Raw genomic sequence first — 21100 nt, forward strand, 5'->3', positions numbered from 1 at the left:
CCCCCCGCCAACCTTACCTTGCATGCAGTCAATGTGAATTATCAAAAGAGTTGGGATTGTGCAAATACATATTTTCATTTGCAAAAAATCCGCCAAAAGTTAATTGTTTAATATAATTTAATATTTTTCATACAATAAAGTTAATTTTTAAAACGAGCTCATTTATACTTTACCAGCATGAAATTCTATTTTCTGAATAAATTATTTGATATTTGTCAAATTAATTATGAAATTATTCAAAGCTCACTGTTAGTTAGTTCTTATCTAGAAGTCCTAGTGGAATTAATTAAAAGAACCTGATAAGGGTTTCTCAGTTAAATTGAATTAAAACTTTGTAAATTAAGTCAGTATTAAAAATAAATGTTTTATTAATTTTTAATTGTTTCCAGTGTTCATGAAATCATGATTTTTGGTTACCTCAATCTACTCTTCTCCTTCGATTTCATTTCCTACTTAATATCTGAATAGTTTGTTTTTAATGTTTGATTAGGCTTTGTTTATAAATAATCTAAATTTTCTATGATAAAATATGTTTTTTATGTATCTATCTAAATAAACTGAGCTTAAACCTTTATAATCCCGATCGCTTAATCTGAATATCCAATGTGGTCATTTTTAATTTCCTTCTTAATCTGCTCTTTTTCTTTCTTTTTTTCTCTCTGCCAGTTTCCAACCAATAAAATGTTCATTTATTCAATGGCGCGCAAAATTTCAAATTTTTAAGCACAAACTATGATTTTCCATTCCCTATATCTCTGCAACTCAATCTCGTAGACCTTAAATATTTCAAACTTTGAATTCTGTTAGTTCTAATCATCTAAGTTTGAAATATCAAAAGTGTACAACATCCGGTCGCACAGTTATTGGGATTTGTGGCAAGGACTCAATTCCTTTATCATGAAATTGACAAAAAGAGAAGATCAGACATTGATCTCGATACCCACAGACCACAATTCTAAAGTTTACAGCTCTGTACATATCATATTATTATCTGTACACTAGAAATATTTATCTCAAATTAGATTATAGTTTCAAGCTTGAACGCCAAAATACACAAATAATACTTGGTACACCTAAACCATATTTGTAAAACTGGTGCTGTAGACTTGTCTGTACAATTCTGAATATTCTCTGGTTTAATTTAAAATGTAAACATTGAAGTATAATCTGTATAAACTGGTTTACAGGATGTTTACTCCATGTAAACAGTTTCAATATTGGAACATTTTTCGTTAAGTTAAATTTTAGGATTTTATAATAAAGATTGAAATTTTATTAAATCATTTATTAGGTTCAGAGAATATTCATAAACCTTTCATTTCTGCCGTCACGGAAAGTCACAGGAAAAAAATTTTCTAGAATAAAAAACCCGAGGTCGAATTTAAAGAATTTGAGCCGCGTTTTAAATTTAAGCCACGGCTCAAATTGTGTTGGTTCCACTTAAATTTTTCAAGATTTAAGCCGGTTTTTCGGGGATTTCAGACACGGCTTAAATTCATTAAATTCGGACACTGGAATATAAACTTTAGTAAAAAGTCCCAATTTTCTGAAGTCCTAAAACAAAATGGCACTGGAAATAAAGTCCCGAGTTTTAGATTTCTGGGACTTTTTCCTAAAAGTCCGATGTCTTGCAGGAAAAATGAGGTCAGGTCTAAGACGTTTTAATTAAAGGACTTTTCTTTCTTTGAGACTAAAAGATTAAAACTCTAGACTAAGCTTTTTAAATTTAAATTTAAATTTGAAAATTGTATCTCTATAACAATTTTAATTCTAAACTTGTATCTCTATATCAATTTTAATCGAAAACCTGTATCTCTATACCAATTTTAAACCTGTATCTCAATACCAATTATACTAGTTTTAATTGGAATTATTCTCATTTTTGAAATCATAATTTAATCATTAAAGTTTCACATTTGAGTAGTGAACAAAAGAGAAAAGGAAAAAAAACTTATTGAACATAATTTTTGTATTTATTTATGTATTTCGGACATTTAATGTATAGGGTTTATTAACAATTGAGTTATACATTGACAGTTTTCTGACACAATTATAATTATATATAATTGTAAAATAAAGTAGGCTTTATTCTTTGTTTATACTTGTAGTTTATCCAGTAGAAAAATAATGTTATTCAATACTTTTCAACTTTACAAGATTCTTAGATCTTTCTTCGGAAACTGAAATTAAAGCTGCCTTTTTCGGTGCATGTTTAATTTAATAAATTTAGAAATAGATGTTGTAAACAGTTTTTACAAACAATTTGTTCCCCAAATGTTTTCTAGTATTTTGTAAAACGATGTAAAAAACATTAAAATTAAGGTCTGCAGTGAGTCCTATAAAACTTTAGAATAGGAAGACGACTGTTACACAGAACTTATGATTTTAGATAGATTTTAGAACATTAAACATAGTGCAGTGTACACAGACCCATTTCATCACTTAATTCACGTTAAAATAATGTAAATTGCACATTAGATTGAAATGTTAACTACTCTTATCGAAGAGCTTCTCATGAAGAAAAATAAATTTTGATGAGCTACGAAGTAACGAAGTTGTATTACAGTAATATTGTATAAAGGATATGAGTCTTGGCCACAACCTCCAATCTTCTAATCCCTATATCTTATCAACCTGATGGTTTATACCTTTTATATTTCAAACTTAGATCATTTGATCAAACAGAATTCATAGTTTGAAATAACTAAGATCTACGACATTGGGTTGCAAAGATATAGAGATTAGACACTCAGAGTGATTGGCAAAGCCTAAATTCCTTTGACCTTTTTCTCATTGAGTCTAGTAAGTTGATTTTCAAGCTTCAAGCCTAGCGCTTAGGATATAAAAAGGATATAAAAACACATGAGATTGCTCAAGAATCATCGTTCTATTCCATAGTTTTATGGGTCCCACGTATATGCTCTCTATATAGAATAATAACAAAAATACTTCTAACCGGGTTTTAAACATGATATAGTTTGCGCTGAAGGTACATTTAAAGCTTGGACTCTAGATCCTGGGTAACAAAATAACCCTGATCTGGGACTTGGACCTGAACTTGAGGTTGGAGCACTTGCAGGCCAAGGGGCATATCGTGGTCCTTAGGGGCCCGGCAGGACATTGATAAGGTCCTTGATTTCTGTAAATGCGGACAAATATGGTTCTTTGTGTCCTTAGAGGGGTTGTTCAGTTCGTCCTGAAACTTGACTGTTTTCCGTTTGGGTTTGAGAGAATGAAACCGAACTGCTGAATCCTGGTCCTCGGATGGGAAATCGTTGATTGAAAATGAGGATCTCAGATTAGAATTCCGACCACATCTGAAACAAAATATGAAAATTTATTTTATCTAAGGGATGGTTCAATTCAACTCTTTTAGAAAAACCACATGATAACTCAAATTTTGGAATAAGGAGCACAATATGGTTTAAATGTTTTTTTTGCAGTTAAGATAATATAAATTCTTTAAAACGAAAATTTATTTCAAATTATTTACGAGGACAAATATTTATAAAAACCGCAACAATCCCATCGTGTATTTTTGAATTGGGAAAATTTGGATAAAATTGAATGGGTTTGGATGGGAGTGGAATCATAATTATTTGAAAATTAATCAGCAATATTTTTATGTCGATTCTATTTTTCCGTGAAGAGAATTTCAAAAATTCATCAAGCAAGATTTGATCCAATATTTACTTAATATTAAGTTAGTCACTTTTTTCATCAATTTATGAACATTCTAGGCAAAATGTTTTCTCTATGACTATATTTATTCGCAGAAAAATATTTATAAAGATACCCCCTCCCCCGCCCCTGTTGGGATTTCAACTCCTTAAAACCTTTACTTTGTTAAATTCACAAAATGTATAAAATACATGAATACATTTTAGGGTTTTAAAATGAGCCTTCATCATTAAAGTGTCCTATAGTTCTTGAATTCTGATTTGTTGTATTTGTAATCTGAAACTTGCAGAAATTTACAAACGTTTAATGTTGTGTAACATGTCAAAGACTTGATGTTGATTGCAGTTGATTCATATGTTTAACGCTAGGTGGTGTCATCATTTTGTTAAATGTGCAAATTATTGGATTCAATTATATGGAAATCTTTTAACGCATTATGCTTCAGTCGAATATATTTTTACCATCCATGTGTTCTTAATGTTTGTTGCAATACCTTTTTTTAAATGGTGATATTATTGTAAATAGTTTTGATAATTATATAAATGAAAACATTCTTTAATTTAGGGACGTCCAGGTCCTTGTAGTCTAGATCAGCAATCATTTTTTAAGATCTCTTACAGAGATTGATAATATTTTACTAGCTATATCATTTAATGTAAGAATAAGCATTAAATTCTTAATTCAATAAAACGAAACCATAATGTAAAGAAAAACAGTGAAAATTTTGACATTCATGTACATGTATGTACTACCTGACAGTTGCTAGTTGTAGTGCTGTAAAGTTGATATCTGAGTACTGAACCGGCGGCTGGAACTTTTCACTTCCTGGGGACCGGGGTTTTTCAGAATCAGCCAACGGTCCCACGGTGTCAGTGCACTGTGCTAATGCTCCTGCAGTTTCATGAAACTGTAAACTTGCATATTGTGTGCCAGAAGAGAATGTATCAATACTTGGTTCAAAACTTGAATATGTTGACTGCCCCCAATCATCTCCAGGTGGACCCCAGTCCTCTCCGGACAAAACAAGGGACTGGTCATTGTGTTTTCCCCAGTCCTCATGTACCAACTCTTTGCAGCTCAAATCCTCTATAGAGTTACAGTCATTCACTAAATAATGAAACAACAAATCAGAAAATAATCTTTTCATTTAAAAATGCTATGATAGAAAAGAATCATTTTTTATTTAGCGTTTTCGAAATACTTTTTTATGCAGCTGCTTCTGCTACAGTTTTTCTTTTATTGAAATAATTGCAATATAAACTTTCTTAAAGTTTAAACTCATTTATTAGAAAGACTTCTTAAATAAGGAAGTCAAAAAGAGGAAAAGGAGAAACGTATAAATGGCGTAATTTGGTATATAGGGTATAATGTAGTTATATAATCAAATAATTACCTGGAAAGTTAAAGTTTGGTATAATATCCGGGTTGGAAGTTGGGGAATCGCAATTATTTGGTTTAGCTTGGAAAAAATGCTGATGATGTCGTCTTCCTTTCTTGAGAAAAACCGCAAGTGCTACGGAGAAGAGCGCCAAAATTGAAAATATTCCGACTAGGATACCAACAATGGACAGAAACCTAAACAGAAACTGAGTTCATCAATTCATCCACATTATTTCTCTTACTTCAGTATTTAATTTCCACTTTCTCAAAAACCAAATTTTGTCAATTGCCTTCAACTTTGCAATCTCAAGGTAAAAACTTTTGATATTTTAATCAATTTAACCATGCAGAGCTCCAAGTTTGAAATATGGGCAGGTTGCAAAAATATAAAAATTTGAAAGTTTGAGACTAAGAAACCTAGTATTTTTTAATTAACTCGATTTTATGTTTTAAGAATAATTGAAATGATGTAAAATAAATAACTTTTTACTTTCACATTGCCCCCCCCCCCTCCCTGATACGTTACCGAACAACACAATCATGTCTAAAAGTTACAATATATATATTGGTTGGAATGATGGAGGAAAACAAAACTTTGCTGTGAAGTTTAACTCTGAAAAATGTTTATCTTTTACTCCTAGGACAGTTGATTCGGCTCCCCGTTGCATCAGTATTAGCATTAATTTGAAATAAAAATTTCAACTTTCCAGACTTCACAAACCAACCATAGGGTAATAAATTATAAACATAAACAATTGACCCTGTCATATAAAATCACAAATGGCACCCAGGCCTCAATATAGATCTTAAAATAAGTGACATTTTAATGAAGCAAACATATTTTTTCAACAATAGGAATTTAGAATTAGCTTCTGTTATTCCATGATAATTTTAATCATTTTCCAACCTCGATATAGCTGAGTAAACTATAAAAGATATAATGAGCATTGGCGTACGAGAGCATTTTTTAGTGTGCGGGGGGTGCACAAAAAAATATTGTGCACCCCCCTTTGGCAATACTGTTCCCCCCCTTAAAAATACCTTTTTTGAAAAAATATTGATACCTTTTCTAACTATGTAAACTTTTCGACCATATAAACACTTCCATATTACAAGTGTTAATAAATTATTTATGTAATTTTCTTAAGTGGACTCATCACTTGCAAGAGTATTTATTAGTAAAGAAAAGAAGAAACACAACCTCTCCTATCTGCGTTATCATTGATAAGCACACAATCTTTGACTCTATGGGATTTATTTAATGCAATTTCCCAAATGTACATTTAGGATTAAGTTAGGGTTTCTAAGGCGTTGCAGGCTGGAATTTGGGCCGAGCGCTGCAGCAAAGACACTTGAAGACTTGGAAAATTACACATTTGGAAAGTTGCCACTAGATAAAAAACCCTTGGGAAGTTATCGGTTGGGAAAATGCCTTTGGAAAAGTCTCTAACATATAAAACTGACCTTGCTGAATTGCTAGAATCCTTCTCAGTGCTCGCTGCCAGCTGCTTATCATTAGCCCGGAGTGTAAAGGCATCCGTCCTGAAGGGTTCAGAGATAATTCCGTCCTGCTCCACCAGGACCTGGAGTAGGAAGTCCCTGGAGGCTGGAAGATCTGTGAAGGTGAGCTGGGTTGAAGAGCTGGAGATGTTTCTCACGAGCTTCAAGGTCTGAGCATCGAATACCTGGGGGTCAAGGATAATAAATAAAGGATGGGAGAGCAGAATTGGAAAGGAATTGAGTTTGTCACAAACTCAAAGTCGTTAATCCTTATATTTTTGAAACCAGGTTGATGTAAACCTTAGATATTTCAAATTTGGTCTATTTGACATAGTAGAATTCTTACTTTGAGATATCAATGGTCTACGACATTACGTTTCAAATATATAGGAATTACAAAATCAGAGTTTGTCATGAAAACTGGTAATTTTTGTTTTAAATGTCTAAATTACATTTGTAAAAAGTATTATAACCAGCCAGAGTCTAAAACTAAAGAATGCGCGAATTTTAAGTTTGAGGTTAAAAGTTCTGTAAAATAATGAATAGCTACTTAAATATTAAACTTTCTCAATTTTAAATTTGAATTTCCCAGGAAAAATCTGAACCAATCAGAGAAAAGGATTTAAAGAATTATTAACGTAACTATCGGTAATCAGCTGTTTTTTTTTTAATTTCAAGTTATTTACGTGACAGAGAACAAAACATATATCTAGTTACAACCGTAATTTGGGTTTACGTGCAAACATTAATTAATCTAAAACGTGAAATTTATTAAATCAAGGTTTATACTTTTAAATATATCGTAATTCGTTGAATGCCGCTTACCGCTGAATGATGATTATTTGACAAATAGGGATTGTGGGATTTCAAGAGTTTAACCCTGTGTTTAAAGTTTAACTCCTCGATTTCGGCGAGTTAAACATTTAACCACAGGGTTAAATATTTAACCTCATGGTTAAAGTTCAGGTTTAAATTAAGTCAGAAGTGGCATTTAACCATGAACTTAAAATTTAAGTCAAAACTTTTCGTTCTTTAGTTTTAGACTCAGTACGTTTAATATTAATGAAACTGAGTTATTGCCACAAACTCGGATTTCGTATGGATAGATAGATAAACGGAAAAACTCAAATTTATGCGACATTACTTTGCTCAATTTTAAATTTGACTTGGAAAAGACAAGATATTTTTTATTATCATTCCTGAAAAAGAATGTTTGTATGCGCAGATTGTTCAGGTTCAGATTGTGGAGAGGGTTGAGAGGGTAGAGAGGGTAGACTGCAGGATACAGAGAAGGAAGTAAAAGTTTGATTAAAACAGGAACATGAACTCACCCCAGAAACAGAGAAAACTGAATAAAAAATATTATTTAAAGAAAATTAGATATATCTTTAATAAAGAAAAAAACTGTCATAAAAAATTAAATAAAAACTTTCAAGTAAGTGTTGAACAATATAATAACATAAATTACAAGGAATTTTTTAATATTTCTGACGATGTAAAAAAAGGTTTTTAAATTTTACTTTACACAAAAAGAATATATAAAAAAGTATTTTTTATAGATTTTTGAAAAGTGTTGAAAATATTTTATAAAGTAAAAAACAATACTTTATTAATATTCTTGACTATTTTTATTATGCTTGATTTTCTATAAAACTAAAAGTAAAAAGACAATATAAATATATTCTATATTGTTGACCTCTCAGTGTATGGTGTTTAAGTGTTCTGATGTTAGGATATATATATATATATATATATATATATATATATATACCCTCAGTAAATTGCAGAATCGGGGTTTACATCAAAGACTGGGAAAATATAAAATAGAAAAGTCTAGATCAGGCATCTTACACTCTCATTGTTACTTTACACCAAATACTGAATTATTTTCTGAACCTGCTAATTTTTATTTTCATTTTTTGGGGAAAAATACCAAGGAATTCATCACTCTTATATTCTAATCTAATCTTTGCAGCCTGATGTCGTTAACCTTAAAATGTACGTCAACCTAGGAATTCTGGTAGATCTAAAAGTAAAGATTTTAAGTATCAAATGTTTACACCATCAGATTGCAAAGGCAACTGGGATTAGAAAACTGGAATAAGAGGCCAGTGATCAGTTTTGCTTTATTTATTTTCGCGAAAAAATGCGAAATTTTGCGAAAAAGTTTTCGCATTTTTTTCGTGAAACGTTTCGTTCGCTGGAAACCCTAGCTGCAGTAAAAGGTACTGTTGTTGTATTTACAAATAACCCTCCATTTAAAAGGGACATGCCCTATTCACTACGGTACAAGCCTTTAACCAGCAGAATCCGCAAACCACTTTTATAGAGAAACAACACAAAAAAAACGATTTCACATTCACCTTGATCAGACAAATTTGTTAAAGGATACGGTTGTGAATCGGACATATAATTTTATTAATGGAATGTCACTTGAAATTACGTCGGAAAACCCTTTAAATATTTAAAAATTTTACTTAGGGCAAAAAATGGAGCATATGTTCCTAAATCGTGATTTACCCCAGTCTAACACCAAGTGATCCCTCAATTTTTGGATTTTAAAAAAAGACAGTTCATTTTCGTAGCTTTTTTACCTTTTTTCTTAATCTTGAATCTGCAGGGTTGTGAAAACTGATTATCCATGTTGTTTAGAGCACACTCCAGTGTTCCAAGATCCTCATCAGAGCTCAGGGTATGAATTAGAGTAGAGGCTGCTCCGTTAGACTCAACCAGATGATTGGGGACCTGGAGCTCAGATCCGTCCTGGTTGTAGAAAGTCCAGATAAAGGATTGATGTTCTGGTTTAGAACTCATCCTGCACTCTAACCTGAGACTGGAGTCCATAGCTCCGAGTACTGTTGTAGTAGGTGTAGGTAAAGAGCAGGTCGGAGAATCTAAAAAAATAAAATTTACAATTAATTAAATTATATAAAGGAATTGAGTGCCCCAAACTCTGATTTTGCAACCCAATGTTGTTGACCTTTCAACTAAGAATCAAATAATCTGAATTTCATATATTAAAGGTAATAAAGTGATAAGAACAATTCAAGTTTGTGTCAAAGACTCAATCCAACTAACCCAAGTGATACAAAAAAATTCCCGATTGTATCCAATTAATACCAATTTTTACCCAAGGGAGAGGGTGGGGACGGTTTTGTATTTTAGAGGGTCAGGGGGGGCTGGTTTTGTATTTTAGAGGGTCAGGGGGGGCTGGTTTTGTATTTTAGAGGGTCAGGGGGGGGCTGGTTTTGTAAAATCTTCCTCTTAAAATGCATTTGCTTCGTGTTTCTTGATGAAAATATATTCTAATAATCTTTTAATTTACAAATGTATCCATGCAAATTGTAGCTTGAACTGATTTATAATCAATTCAATTTAAAATTACTTTTCCCGTTCTTGAAAATCCTGTAAATCTCCAATATATCGTACTTTCAAGAGGTCATAGCGTACATAAGTTATATGTAGATATATTAATAGATTTTAATGACCATTAATCAAAGATTTGGGGGCGCCGCCAGACCGCCGAAGTATTTATTTTGTCTCTGTTTTGTTTATAAAATACCCATTTAAAGAGTTTTTGCGGAAATTATCCGTGTTAAACTTCCGTGGGATTTTAGAGCTTCAATGCAACATAACTACGACTTAAATATCTCAAAAGATATTGTTTAAGCGCCCGAGGCTTCATTGACTTGAATAAGAGGCTTATGGTATTATCGAACCTGAGAATGTTGGTGATTGTCAACTTATCGTTGTAAATCTTTATATTTTTCTCCATCATAGTCTCCAGGTCCTGGCCCTATAAATCAAAGGACTGTTAACGATTTTCTAAGTTTGTAGATTTCCAACTTTTTAAAGGGAGACATCTTGATCTTAGGTTTTGAAAACTTGATTGCACGAAAAACTAAAATAAATGAGATAAACTATAATAAATAAGATAAACGATAATAAATAAGATAAACTATAATAAATAAGATAAACTATAATAAATAAGATAAACTATAATAAATAAGATAAACTATAAATAAACTATAATAAATAAGATAAACTATAATAAATGAGATAAACTATAATAAATAAGAAAAACTAAAATAAATAAGATAAAAATCTTGTAGTTTTTTAATCATAACTACTCTCATAAATGAGCAATTGAGAAGAACTCAAATGTTTGAATTTATAATATATAACCGAAAAATTAGATTTTTTCATATTTATGCGTGAAATCAAAGCTACGAGGTCACAAAGTGATACCTGCAGTAAAGGCGCATAAATCATTATGTCTATAGTTTGCAGTAAAAGGGTGATAGCCCAACTTCTAACAAGGATTGAACAATTAAAAGTTAAGTTTATATATAACCGGATGGATATTTGTGTACAATAAAAAAATCTTTGTCTCTAGTTTCTAAAGATAATAAAACCGGATTAGCTTGGGGAGATTTCTTGAGATATTTATAAAATGATATTATTAACCTATAAAACCATATTGTTTGGAACTAAATACAATGCCTGGGACAATATATTAGAAAAGCTGTATACTTGTCTAAAACAATATGTAAGAAGTAAGAACTAAACATGTAGAATGTATACTATACAAGCTTAGAAACCCAGCTTTGCCTTGGGTTTTCCCTAAAAAAGGTCCCTAATCAAAATTGAAGGCAAATCGGCTAAGGGGTTAATGAGTTATGATCTAACATCCAAACAGAGATTACTTCTTTACTTATATGCTTTGAACATCCAGCCCAGCCTGGAAACTAATTTTTCTCTAAAAAAATCAGCCTTCTCAACATAAACATTCCTGTATGCCGAGTCCATTAGCGCCTGATCCAATCAGGGTTCAGTCATGTGTTTGTTGTCTATTCTGAACCAATAGAAATAGTATGGCGGTAACATCTATCTTTCTATCTATCTCATTATCCAATTAGAGGTATGAATCCTTCAATTGGCGCTATCAGTAAATGGAAATATTTACTTCTACTGAAACTAAAGTGTCGAACAGAAAGACAAACAGAGATTGCTTCTTTATATATAAAATAGATACCTGTCTAAACCAGTGTATAAGTATAGCTGGTGGATTAGCGTTCACAATACATCGCAATTCTAAATCCTAAATATTAGCCCTTTTATTACCCTTGCAAACAAAAAGTTTGGCTATTCAAATTTAACAATAAATTGTAAATTTTTATTCTCTAATTTTTTTATTTCCGGTAGAACCATTTCTGAAAGCATCCGATGCAAGAAAACTTGAATCATGTTGAATTTGTCATTTGAATTCAATAGAAAACGAATTGAGTCTTTGCCACAAACTCTGATTTTCTAATCCCTATCTCATGGCAACCCTATGTCGTAGACCTAAGATGTTTCAAAATATGAATTCTGTGTTAGATCAAATAATCTAAGGTTAAAATAGTAAAGGTTTTCACCATCTGGATGCAAAGATATAAGAATTATAAAACTTATGTTTTTTTGGCAAAGACTAAATTCTTTTCTTGATTTATTTCAAGAATTTAATTGTAATTTCCCACCTGTCCTTCCTCAGTGTAAACTGAGCCTTTCTCTACTCTTACCTCTACCTCGGGTTTATCTAGAAAATAATCAATTAGGGTGCTTCGTGCCACAATTTATACATTATCATAAGAAATCCTATCGTTCTGTTCGAAAATGACCAAGGACAGTTCGACCAATCTTAAACTCAATTTTAATTTTTAATAAAAATTTACACATTTCCTTAGTCAACCTTTTGGTGAACTCTCCGTCGGTCCTATTGGTCGGTCCGTCTGTCCTATTGGTCGGTCCGTCTGTCCTATTGGTCGGTCCGTCTGTCCTATAGGTCTGTCCTATTGGTCGGTCCGTCTGTCCTCTTGGTCGGTCCGTCTGTCCTATTGGTCGGTCCGTCTGTCCTATTGGTCGGTCCGTCTGTCCTATAGGTCTGTCCTATTGGTCGGTCCGTCTGTCCTATTGGTCGGTCCGTCTGTCCTCTTGGTCGGTCCGTCTGTCCTCTTGGTCGGTCCGTCTGTCCTCTTGGTCGGTCCGTCTGTCCTATTGGTCGGTCCGTCTGTCCTATTGGTCGGTCCGTCTGTCCTATAGGTTTGTCCTATAGGTCTGTCCTCTTGGTCGGACCGTCTGTCCTATTGGTCGGTCCAAACAAGCTGGAGAGCGTAAACCCTGCATTCCACACCCGCGTTCTGTTTGATCGGATTCTTTTAACATTTTCGCGAACTGTTCAATTTTTTTTTTATTTCTCTGAGTATGACACATTTTCAGGATTTGTCTTTAACTGATGCATTGATGCATTTATAGAAAAACCTTTTAATACGTATAACATAATACCATTTGAATATCAGAAGATTTAAGCCTTGAAAGCGAACAACATTTGTTGAGAAGAAAAAAATTGGAAATCTCAGCTCGGGTGAACGGTCTTTAGTGGTTTAAATGAATGACGAGTAAAATGAGTTTTTAGCATAAGTTTTTTCGGATTCCAGCTCAGAATGCACTTTAAACTTGAATATTTGGAAATATTTTAAACTTTGATAAAACATTGAAGTGGAGTGCCTTTCATCTAATTTTAATCCTATTAAGCCAATCAAAACAGAAGTTTGATAATTGATTAGTAACAAGTATCCATGAAATAATGTAGAGCTTTTTTCTTGTCTCTGAGTACGCCACCGGAGTGATAGTTATTACCTATTTAAGTATAAGACACTAATAACTCCACCGGAGTGATAGTAATTAACTATTTAAGTCTAAAACACTAATTACTCCACCGGAGTGATTAATTAATAAATTAACACTAAGACAATAATTACTCCACCAGAGATGGGGTGTACTTAATACTCAGCACACTACTCGATCGGAGGTATGGTAATAAACACTTAAAGCAATAATTACGTTCTATTGAATTAATTAATACTCAACTAGTTGATTAGTTCATTGTTTAGTTCATCCTATCGAAGGGATATAAAATAATATTAGAACATATTTTTCTTATTCACATATACTAAACGTCAAAACGGCTGAACCGATCGGGCCCAAACTTTTGTGGCAATTTACATGACCCCCAGGGATGGTATTGGACAATCACATTTGAAATATTTTGTCTGAAATATGTCGACACTTTTTTATTTTAAAAAATGCACGAGTTAAAACAGAAAAATTTGCTAAAGTTTAAGTTTTGGAGAACGGAGAAAATGGGGATATGAAGAGCAACAGCTTAAAGTAAAAACTGTTGTAAGAGAAGGGGGCATAGCACAGCGCTCTAAAACACAGTATAATATCAAATAGATTATCAAGGTGGCAACAGAGAAATGGACCAATTATACATGACGTCACAAGTGTCAAATATAACAAGGAAGACAACATTTTTACCCGTTAGTTGACATGTTTTTCAAGATTAAATAAAAAAGTGTAAAAACATAAATTAAAGAATACAAAATTGCACTTATTTCAGAGTAAGATTAGAACTTTATTATCACTATCATTGCTAATTTTGTAGGACATATAAATCGGTTGACACTTGTGACGTACTGAGAGTGTACAAATGTTGCGATCTATTGTACTTGATAATGTCTTAGGTATACATGAAAATACAATAAAATATTAAAAAAAACCTTTTTTGACTCACCAGAACCCAACCTGAACTCTTATATTAATGAATGAAGGCTGAAATGTTGCATATTTCAAGTTTTAAATTTCCAAATTTTCAGTTGAAAAATGTTATCATATTTTGTCACGGAGTTTGAAGAAAAAATTAATAAAGCTCGAAATTTTACTGATAAAAGCAGTTATCTCATTTCCCCATGGGCTTATCCAACATACAAGTTGAGTTGGGGGGGGGGGTGTCTATGAATGTCCGTAGAAAGGTTATTTTTGGCCAAAACATGTGAATTCCCAGAAAGAATGAACAATGCGAGAGAATGAATAAGAATGATTATTCATAGATTTAGAAAAATCTGGAAAGATCTATATTGACGGTTCCAAGATTCCAATTTAAATCTCTTTGTTTGAACGGATTCCATTATTGAGGAAACTTTTGAGAAAGATCACTATTGGATATTTGAAATTGGTTTTTAATTTTATTCTTTCTTTAGACAACAAAAAATATTTAAAAGTATAAGATGAACTGGGTTTCTAATTCTTCTTTTAAGAATAAGAAAGATCTCTGTTAGATATTTGAAATTGGTTTTTAATTTCATTATTTCTTTAGAACAGAGGAATCAAGAGTTTAGATAAATAAAAGATAGGGATTTGAAAAATATCCGATTGCGGATTTAGCAATGATCATCAATATTAGGTATTTGAGAATGGTTTTTAATTTCATTCTTTCTTCAAAAAAGACGAATCAAGACTTTAGAGACAAAAATATAAGAAGAACTAGTTTAATTCATTATTCTGTTAAGGATTGGCGTATATATCAATACAATTGACGACAAACGGACACAGATTTGCTCTCTAACTAGCTTGCACTCAATCAAATATAAAGCAACAAAAGATATTGCCCGCATTGTATTGATATATATGCGTATCAAGCTGTATTTCATCAATCTAATTGAAGTTAAACTTGTCAGAGATCCTTTGACCTGGTATTTTGGAAAATATTGGATAGTAATACTAGAAAATAGTGTTCACTATAGTTTATTCCTGAAACCTAACCCGTTGTAAAAACACTTCTAGATATAAAACCAGCAAAAACAAATAAACAACTATCCGTCCACTCCAAAACATTATAACCCTCCTCTCTCTCTCACCTTACTTTGAGTTTCAAGTTCGTATTCCTAGAATTAAAAACCAAAAATCTTCTATTGTTTGCAGTACGAATTGTAGAAAGATTAGAATAGAAAATTAATGTGCACTATACCCCTTACAGCTCCCCTCTGCATATACTATCTTCTACACCCTGTATTTCCTTCTCCCTGGTATACCCTACTCATTACTCCCTACTCCCTAAGGAACCCTCCTACCCCCCCCCCTCCACTCCCTACTGTGCTAGTTTATTAGGATTTTATTGCCACATGAGCTTTATAATTTTTCATTTTGTTAAGTTGTCTGGACTCTAGACTCCGTGATGGATGAAACCATAGATTAATAACAGTACAGATAGAGAACTAGATGTCGTATTTTCAAGATTTATGGGTTTTACGTTCACCATAACCCTGAGACAGAAGCCCAAAGGAGTTAGAACAGGCTCTCTCTTTGTCTTGCATGTAATTCAACGCGGCATGCGCGTAACTCCTTTGGGCTTCTGTCCAGGGTTATTGTGAATGTAAAACCCCTAAATATTAAAAAGACGACATCTAGTGTTCTATCTGTATTGTTATCAATCTATGGATGAAACCCTGGGTAAGAATTCTTTATTTCCCACCAGGGTCTCACTACTACCAACTTCACCAGGAGAGATAATGTAATAAATTTAACCCTTTTACAATCTTCAAAAATTTAAATGTCTTCTGATTCTTTGACTTATTTAAAGACAGATTGTTGTAATTTTTAAGTGATCTTCCATCTTAAATAGAAAAAAAACTCTAGAACCCCCCCCTTCTCATGTATTCCTCTCGTATCCTATGCCACAGACTACAACTTAGACGTACAAATTGTACATGCATACATTTACATTGATATAATAATATTATAATTAGCACGCAACCTTGCACCCTGGACTAGCCAGCGAGAGATGTGTTCGGTTTTTTCAATTAGATTTCGATATAGCTGAGAAAAAATTGATGTTAAAAAGCCAAATTGTGTGCTGCAACAATAACCAAACTGTAAAATCAGCGTGCCTCATGCATTTGAAAGGGGGGGGGGGCAGGTGGTACTTTTAACAGAAATTAACATAGCTTCTTCCCTCATTTTGATAAACAAAGAGAAACCACTTTTCCATTGTAAGAACACATTGATGTTATACGGAGATAATTCAAACCACACTTTTTAGAGTGGGCTATCCAGACCTGGAATCGAAAGTTTTTATATAGAGAGGGGGGGGGGCACACAGGGAAAAGGGGGGCCTCTTACTTAGTAAAAAAGCACTTATTTCACCTTAAATTTGATCGCGCATTGGAGGGGGGGGGGAAACGTCCCTGTCCCCCCCCCCGCTTTTGCTCAAATTATACATAAACCACAGATTACACAGAGGACAACGTTTAGTGTCATCTAATAAATTATTTAAAGTTTACGAGTTAAAATAAAATGTTCTATAAATAAACATTCTAAAATAAACAACTCTTAACTAATTACCTTTGAGAATGAAATTCTAGAATTGTGAATTTAATTGTTTATTGAAGCATGCAATTGCACCTCCATTTTAAAGGGTTGCTCAAAAGAAATGAGTTTTTGTGATAAAACTCTGATTTTTCTAATCCCTATATCTTTGTAACCCAATGTCAAGATTTAACAGCCAAAACTTAAACATTAAAGATTCACTCCGTGCGCCAGGGGCGTACGAGGGGGGCACCCAAAAAATGCTTTAAAATCTCACTAAAAAAGTTTCATTTAAAAATCTTTAATCAATACTGCTTTCAGTGCAAATATATATTTGATATCATTATTTATAATTATACAACATGTATAGTTTCTATGAAAACATAGATATTTTTTAAGAAACGTTTCCTTCTCTATTTTCCTTAGAGGGATTGTCTGATGAGTCCACTTAAGAAAATTACATAAATAATTTATTAACACTTGTTATATGGAAGTGTGTATATGATCGAATAGCTTACAATAGTTAAAAAAGGTATCAATATTTGTTCAAAAAAGAGGTTTTTCAAAACGTACCCCCCCCCCCTCCTACACTTATACTCTCGTACGCCCCTGCCGTGCACCATAAGGTAACGAAGATGTAGGGATTATTAAAATGAGGTTGAGACATGTAAAAGAATTGATCCTTTGTTACCAAGCCAAATTTTCAAATACCTATATCTCTGCACCCTGATGGTGAAAACCTTTGATATTTAAAACTTAGAATATCTGATCAAACAGACAAATACCTGAGACAGTTTAGAATACCTAAGGTCTACAACATTGGGATGCAAAGATATAGTTTGTGGAAAAGCCTAAATTTAATTATAAAAATATACTTACATTGTACATCAATCCTCCACTGATCCTCTATGCTAAGGTTTGGTATGAGAATGTTTCTAGCTCTACAGATAAGGAACTCCCCTTGATCCGCCCTCTCCGCCCTGTACTGTACAACCAGGCTATGTATCCGCCCTGATACGTTTCCTTCTCTACTATACACACTTACACTTAACAATTCATATAGGATTCAAGAATCTCAGGAAGCTAGGTCAAATTTAATTTTTTTTAGTTCAAAAAATATTCTGAATGCAAAGATATAGGGGTTAGAAAATTAGATTTCGAGAAGAGTAATCCTTTCTTGCGGAAAATGAAATCTTATTAAAATCCTGAATGAAATGAGAACACATTTTGATCCTAGGCTTAAAAATTCAACTTGCTAAGTCCTAAACAAAAAAGAAATGAAAAAAAATCTAAAAAATTAAATAAACCGAAAATTAATTTAAAAGGAAAGGCTTTCTGACTGGTAAACTATGATATTTCATATCCTGTGTTTGTTTGTCACGGGCAGCCGTAGTACATTTGAATTTCCGAGCCGGGTCAACCTTTCCGGTCCCAGTTTGTACTATACCTAGCTCTATTGGCAGGACTAGCCGGTGCAACAATGTTAACGCGGTCAGACTTTATGCTTCATATAGGTTGAATTTACTTTTACTAAGAGGGGAAGAGGTCCGTGTTGTATGTATGTCCGATTAAAAACTTGAGAAAAATTTGGCTGAGGAGCTCATTAGAACCAGGGAAATGTTTGGTTTTAAATGAATTGATTGGGTTGAATATTTTAAAGATAGTATAGTTTCTAGGCAAAGCTGAATTCCTAAGCTAGTACTTCAATAACATGTTTAAATTAACAAAAAATTAAAGATTAAATGCAAGGCAAATTTTATTTTGACTTTTTCCTTTTAAAAGAAAAAAACTTATTCTTATTCACAATATATGGAGCATGAATGGAATATACCGAGGTATAAATAATCTAGGTATGTGCGGAAATTGAATATATATATATATATATATATATATATATATAATATTGAGATAATGGTTTATTCTGGACCCATCGCTGTGTTTCCCATTATTCTTTATTTCATCAAATTAGAATGAATTAGGTGGAGAAAATAGAAAATAAAAACAACTGATGGATAATCTAAGGGGAGCCATAACATTACACAGATGAAAAATATTATATACAATGAGACCCAACAAACTGTGAAATAGATAGACGACTCTCAGACTCAAGTTATGACCATCAAGAACAATATATACATAAGATTACTTAGATGTCGTTTTCCTATTCCACAGTTTTGCGGGTACCACTGTATAGCATATATATATGTTCTGCCTTGAGAGTCCAAAAGAGGAAGACAAAATATCATTTTTCTATCATGGAGTCGTAATTTCGAAAAAAATTTCTTAGAATGAAAATTGTTGTTAAAGAACTGTAACAGAAAGATTTCTATTCAAATTTGGTTTTTTCTAAGCGGAAATTTGATTGAACGAACATTCATTTAATACAGATTGAGAACGTTAAGTATGGTTCCTGGAAGATTGGTGAAGAAGTTTTATTCCTTTATAGATCGATATCTCCGGAGCTGGACTGGAACCTAGAACCTGACAAGTTAGATTATAAACGGTTCCACCGGTAAAATGCGGGAATTCACGAACTATTTTAATCCGCTGCGGAGGAGATATAATGTCAAGGAGTATAGCGGCTGAGGCTGGAAGCACTAGATCACTATTAGAAACAATACATTCAACAACTTGATCCAATTCTGTCTGTTCAATGTCTTTAATCACAACTGAGCTCTTGATAACCCCGGTGTTAGCATCCGAATGGCTGGAAGACGCATGTACAGGAATTCCGCGGAATTTCCAAATAATGGCGGGAACTGGGTTTCCGCTTGTCGTGCAGTGCAGACGGATTGAGGATCCCTCCGTGACCGGGTCAGATTTTGTGGTCAATGATACACCCCGGTCATTCTCTATAACAGGTGACCTGGGGGGTACAATAACCTTAAGTTTAACCCAGGAGTTGTGTGTCGGCGTATTGGAGAAATCTATTCTGCAGCGGTACTTTCCTGAATCCTCTCGGAGGACAGGACTTAGCTGGAGGCTGGAGAACCATTGGACGAGGTCGCCTCCGCCCTTCCCTGGTGATTCCTGGTAGTAAACAAACCCTCGGTTCCCTGAAACATTTTTATGTCAATTTGATGTTTTTCTTCTCGTTAAAAAAAAGTGAAGACTAATTTCAATGCAAGTTGTTTAACTATGATTTAATGTAAATTACAGTACAGTACAGTAAAATTGGATAAAATAAAAGCGCAAAACTCAAATTCTAAATTTGGGGTCGTTTTTGAAACACACCCTTTAAATATTATTCATATTGTTTTTGATATTTTGGCTTCGACTAGGCCTTTTATTGTTATTGTCATTAGCGTTATTTATTATTGCATTAATGGAGTGGTTTTCTAATTTACATTAGAACATTAGTATAGTTAACATCAATGAGAGTAGAACTAAGGTATAGGGGTATGGGTTTACTATGTTAACATCAATGAGATTAGAACTAAGGTAGGGGTATGGGTTGAATTTGAAAACTGTTGAAACAAGTAATTTTTAAAAATCTACAGAGATATTTCCATTCTTGTATCTGCTGCATACATTTGTAAGTCACAGTTGAAATTATTGATTTTTAGATGGAAAAGCAATTCCGCTCAACTCCGCGAATGTTGAATTGCTTCCTTGTTCGCAATTATTGCGCAATTCCGCAAGCGGAAGCAATCATTGCGCGCAATTCCGCGCAACGTAATTCCGTTGATATAACTCCCTATCCTAAGTTCCATATTTACCTATTGTTGAGTTATCCTTCCAATGATGTCCTCGTTTAAATCCTCCACGTAGATCCAGACTGTAGATTGGGAGCTTATTCGAACCCTTGTACCATAGGATCAATTTAGGTCTAGTCATAAACCGACAATTTAAAATTTAAAAAACAACGAAAAAACCATGTTTTTGGGAGGAAGGTTTACACCGGTTAAACAATTTTCGTATTTTAACAATCAGCGTATTCTAAAGTCGATAAAAAAGTGTAATTTAATACATGAATTAACTTGATTTTCTTGTTAAAATACGTAAAAATTATGACGTTTCTTTTCTGTCAGTAAAAAATCAAATTAACCCTATCCCTGCTGGGGTACTTGAAAACCAGGATATGCTGGGGGGGGGTCAATTTGACCCCCCCCCCTCTAAATCCCATGTTTGATGTCCAAATATGACAAATGATACATCATTGGAAAGCTCTTGTGCTCTACTTTTAGAATCTGAAATAAATTTGCAAGTTTGCAAAAATTGAATTTTTTATTGCAAAATCAAGTTATATAGTAAAAATGTTTGCAAAAAAAAATTTGTCCAAAAAATGAAAAATTATACATTTTTGAAAAGCCCTTGACCATGCCATTTCAAATATGCAAAAATTGTTGCAAAA

The 21100-nt window shown here is 33.0% G+C and overlaps 2 protein-coding genes across 3 annotated transcripts; both read right to left on the reverse strand.

Moving 5' to 3' along the window:
- Positions 1-1993: 1993 nt before the first annotated feature.
- LOC111714312 (uncharacterized) lies at positions 1994-9483 on the reverse strand. 2 transcript variants are annotated; one of them, XM_023489395.1, is made up of 6 exons: positions 9156-9483; positions 7761-7909; positions 6526-6746; positions 5075-5256; positions 4434-4767; positions 1994-3317 (listed from the first exon to the last, which is right to left on the reverse strand). In XM_023489395.1, exons 1-6 carry the CDS (start codon positions 9403-9405, stop codon positions 2996-2998), a joined length of 1458 nt encoding a protein of 485 aa, XP_023345163.1. In that variant the 5' UTR covers positions 9406-9483; the 3' UTR covers positions 1994-2995. The 2 variants fall into 2 exon arrangements, with proteins under 2 accessions (XP_023345163.1, XP_023345162.1); XM_023489394.1 differs by having other exon boundaries at positions 1995-3317; positions 4434-4788.
- Positions 9484-9548: 65 nt separating this feature from the next.
- Positions 9549-20612, reverse strand: LOC111714309 (neural cell adhesion molecule 1). The gene is made up of 7 exons (XM_023489392.1): positions 20466-20612; positions 19157-19802; positions 17626-17774; positions 12081-12139; positions 11597-11662; positions 10281-10357; positions 9549-9564 (listed from the first exon to the last, which is right to left on the reverse strand). The coding sequence occupies exons 1-7, from the start codon at positions 20581-20583 to the stop codon at positions 9549-9551; spliced, it is 1131 nt and encodes a 376-aa protein (XP_023345160.1). The 5' UTR covers positions 20584-20612.
- Between the last annotated feature and the right edge of the window lie 488 nt (positions 20613-21100).

This window comes from Eurytemora carolleeae, unplaced genomic scaffold, assembly GCF_000591075.1.
Source record: "Eurytemora carolleeae unplaced genomic scaffold, Eaff_2.0 scaffold1539, whole genome shotgun sequence".
NCBI lineage: Eukaryota > Metazoa > Arthropoda > Copepoda > Calanoida > Temoridae > Eurytemora > Eurytemora carolleeae.

Bases quoted from the DNA above. Each gene is read 5' to 3' on its own strand.
- LOC111714309 (XM_023489392.1), bottom strand. From the start codon at position 20,583: ATGACTAGACCTAAATTGATCCTATGGTACAAGGGTTCGAATAAGCTC. The intron at 19,803-20,465 runs GTAAATATGGAA...AAAATGTTTCAG, and splicing joins GAAGGATAACTCAACAATAG to GGAACCGAGGGTTTGTTTAC. The intron at 17,775-19,156 runs GAACCATACTTA...TGTGTATAGTAG, and splicing joins CTTCTTCACCAATCTTCCAG to AGAAGGAAACGTATCAGGGC.
- LOC111714312 (XM_023489394.1), bottom strand. From the start codon at position 9,405: ATGGACTCCAGTCTCAGGTTAGAGTGCAGGATGAGTTCTAAACCAGAA. The intron at 6,747-7,760 runs GAATGATAATAA...CTTGACCCCCAG, and splicing joins ATACAAACATTCTTTTTCAG to GTATTCGATGCTCAGACCTT. The intron at 5,257-6,525 runs GTCAGTTTTATA...GTTTCTGTTTAG, and splicing joins GATTCTAGCAATTCAGCAAG to GTTTCTGTCCATTGTTGGTA.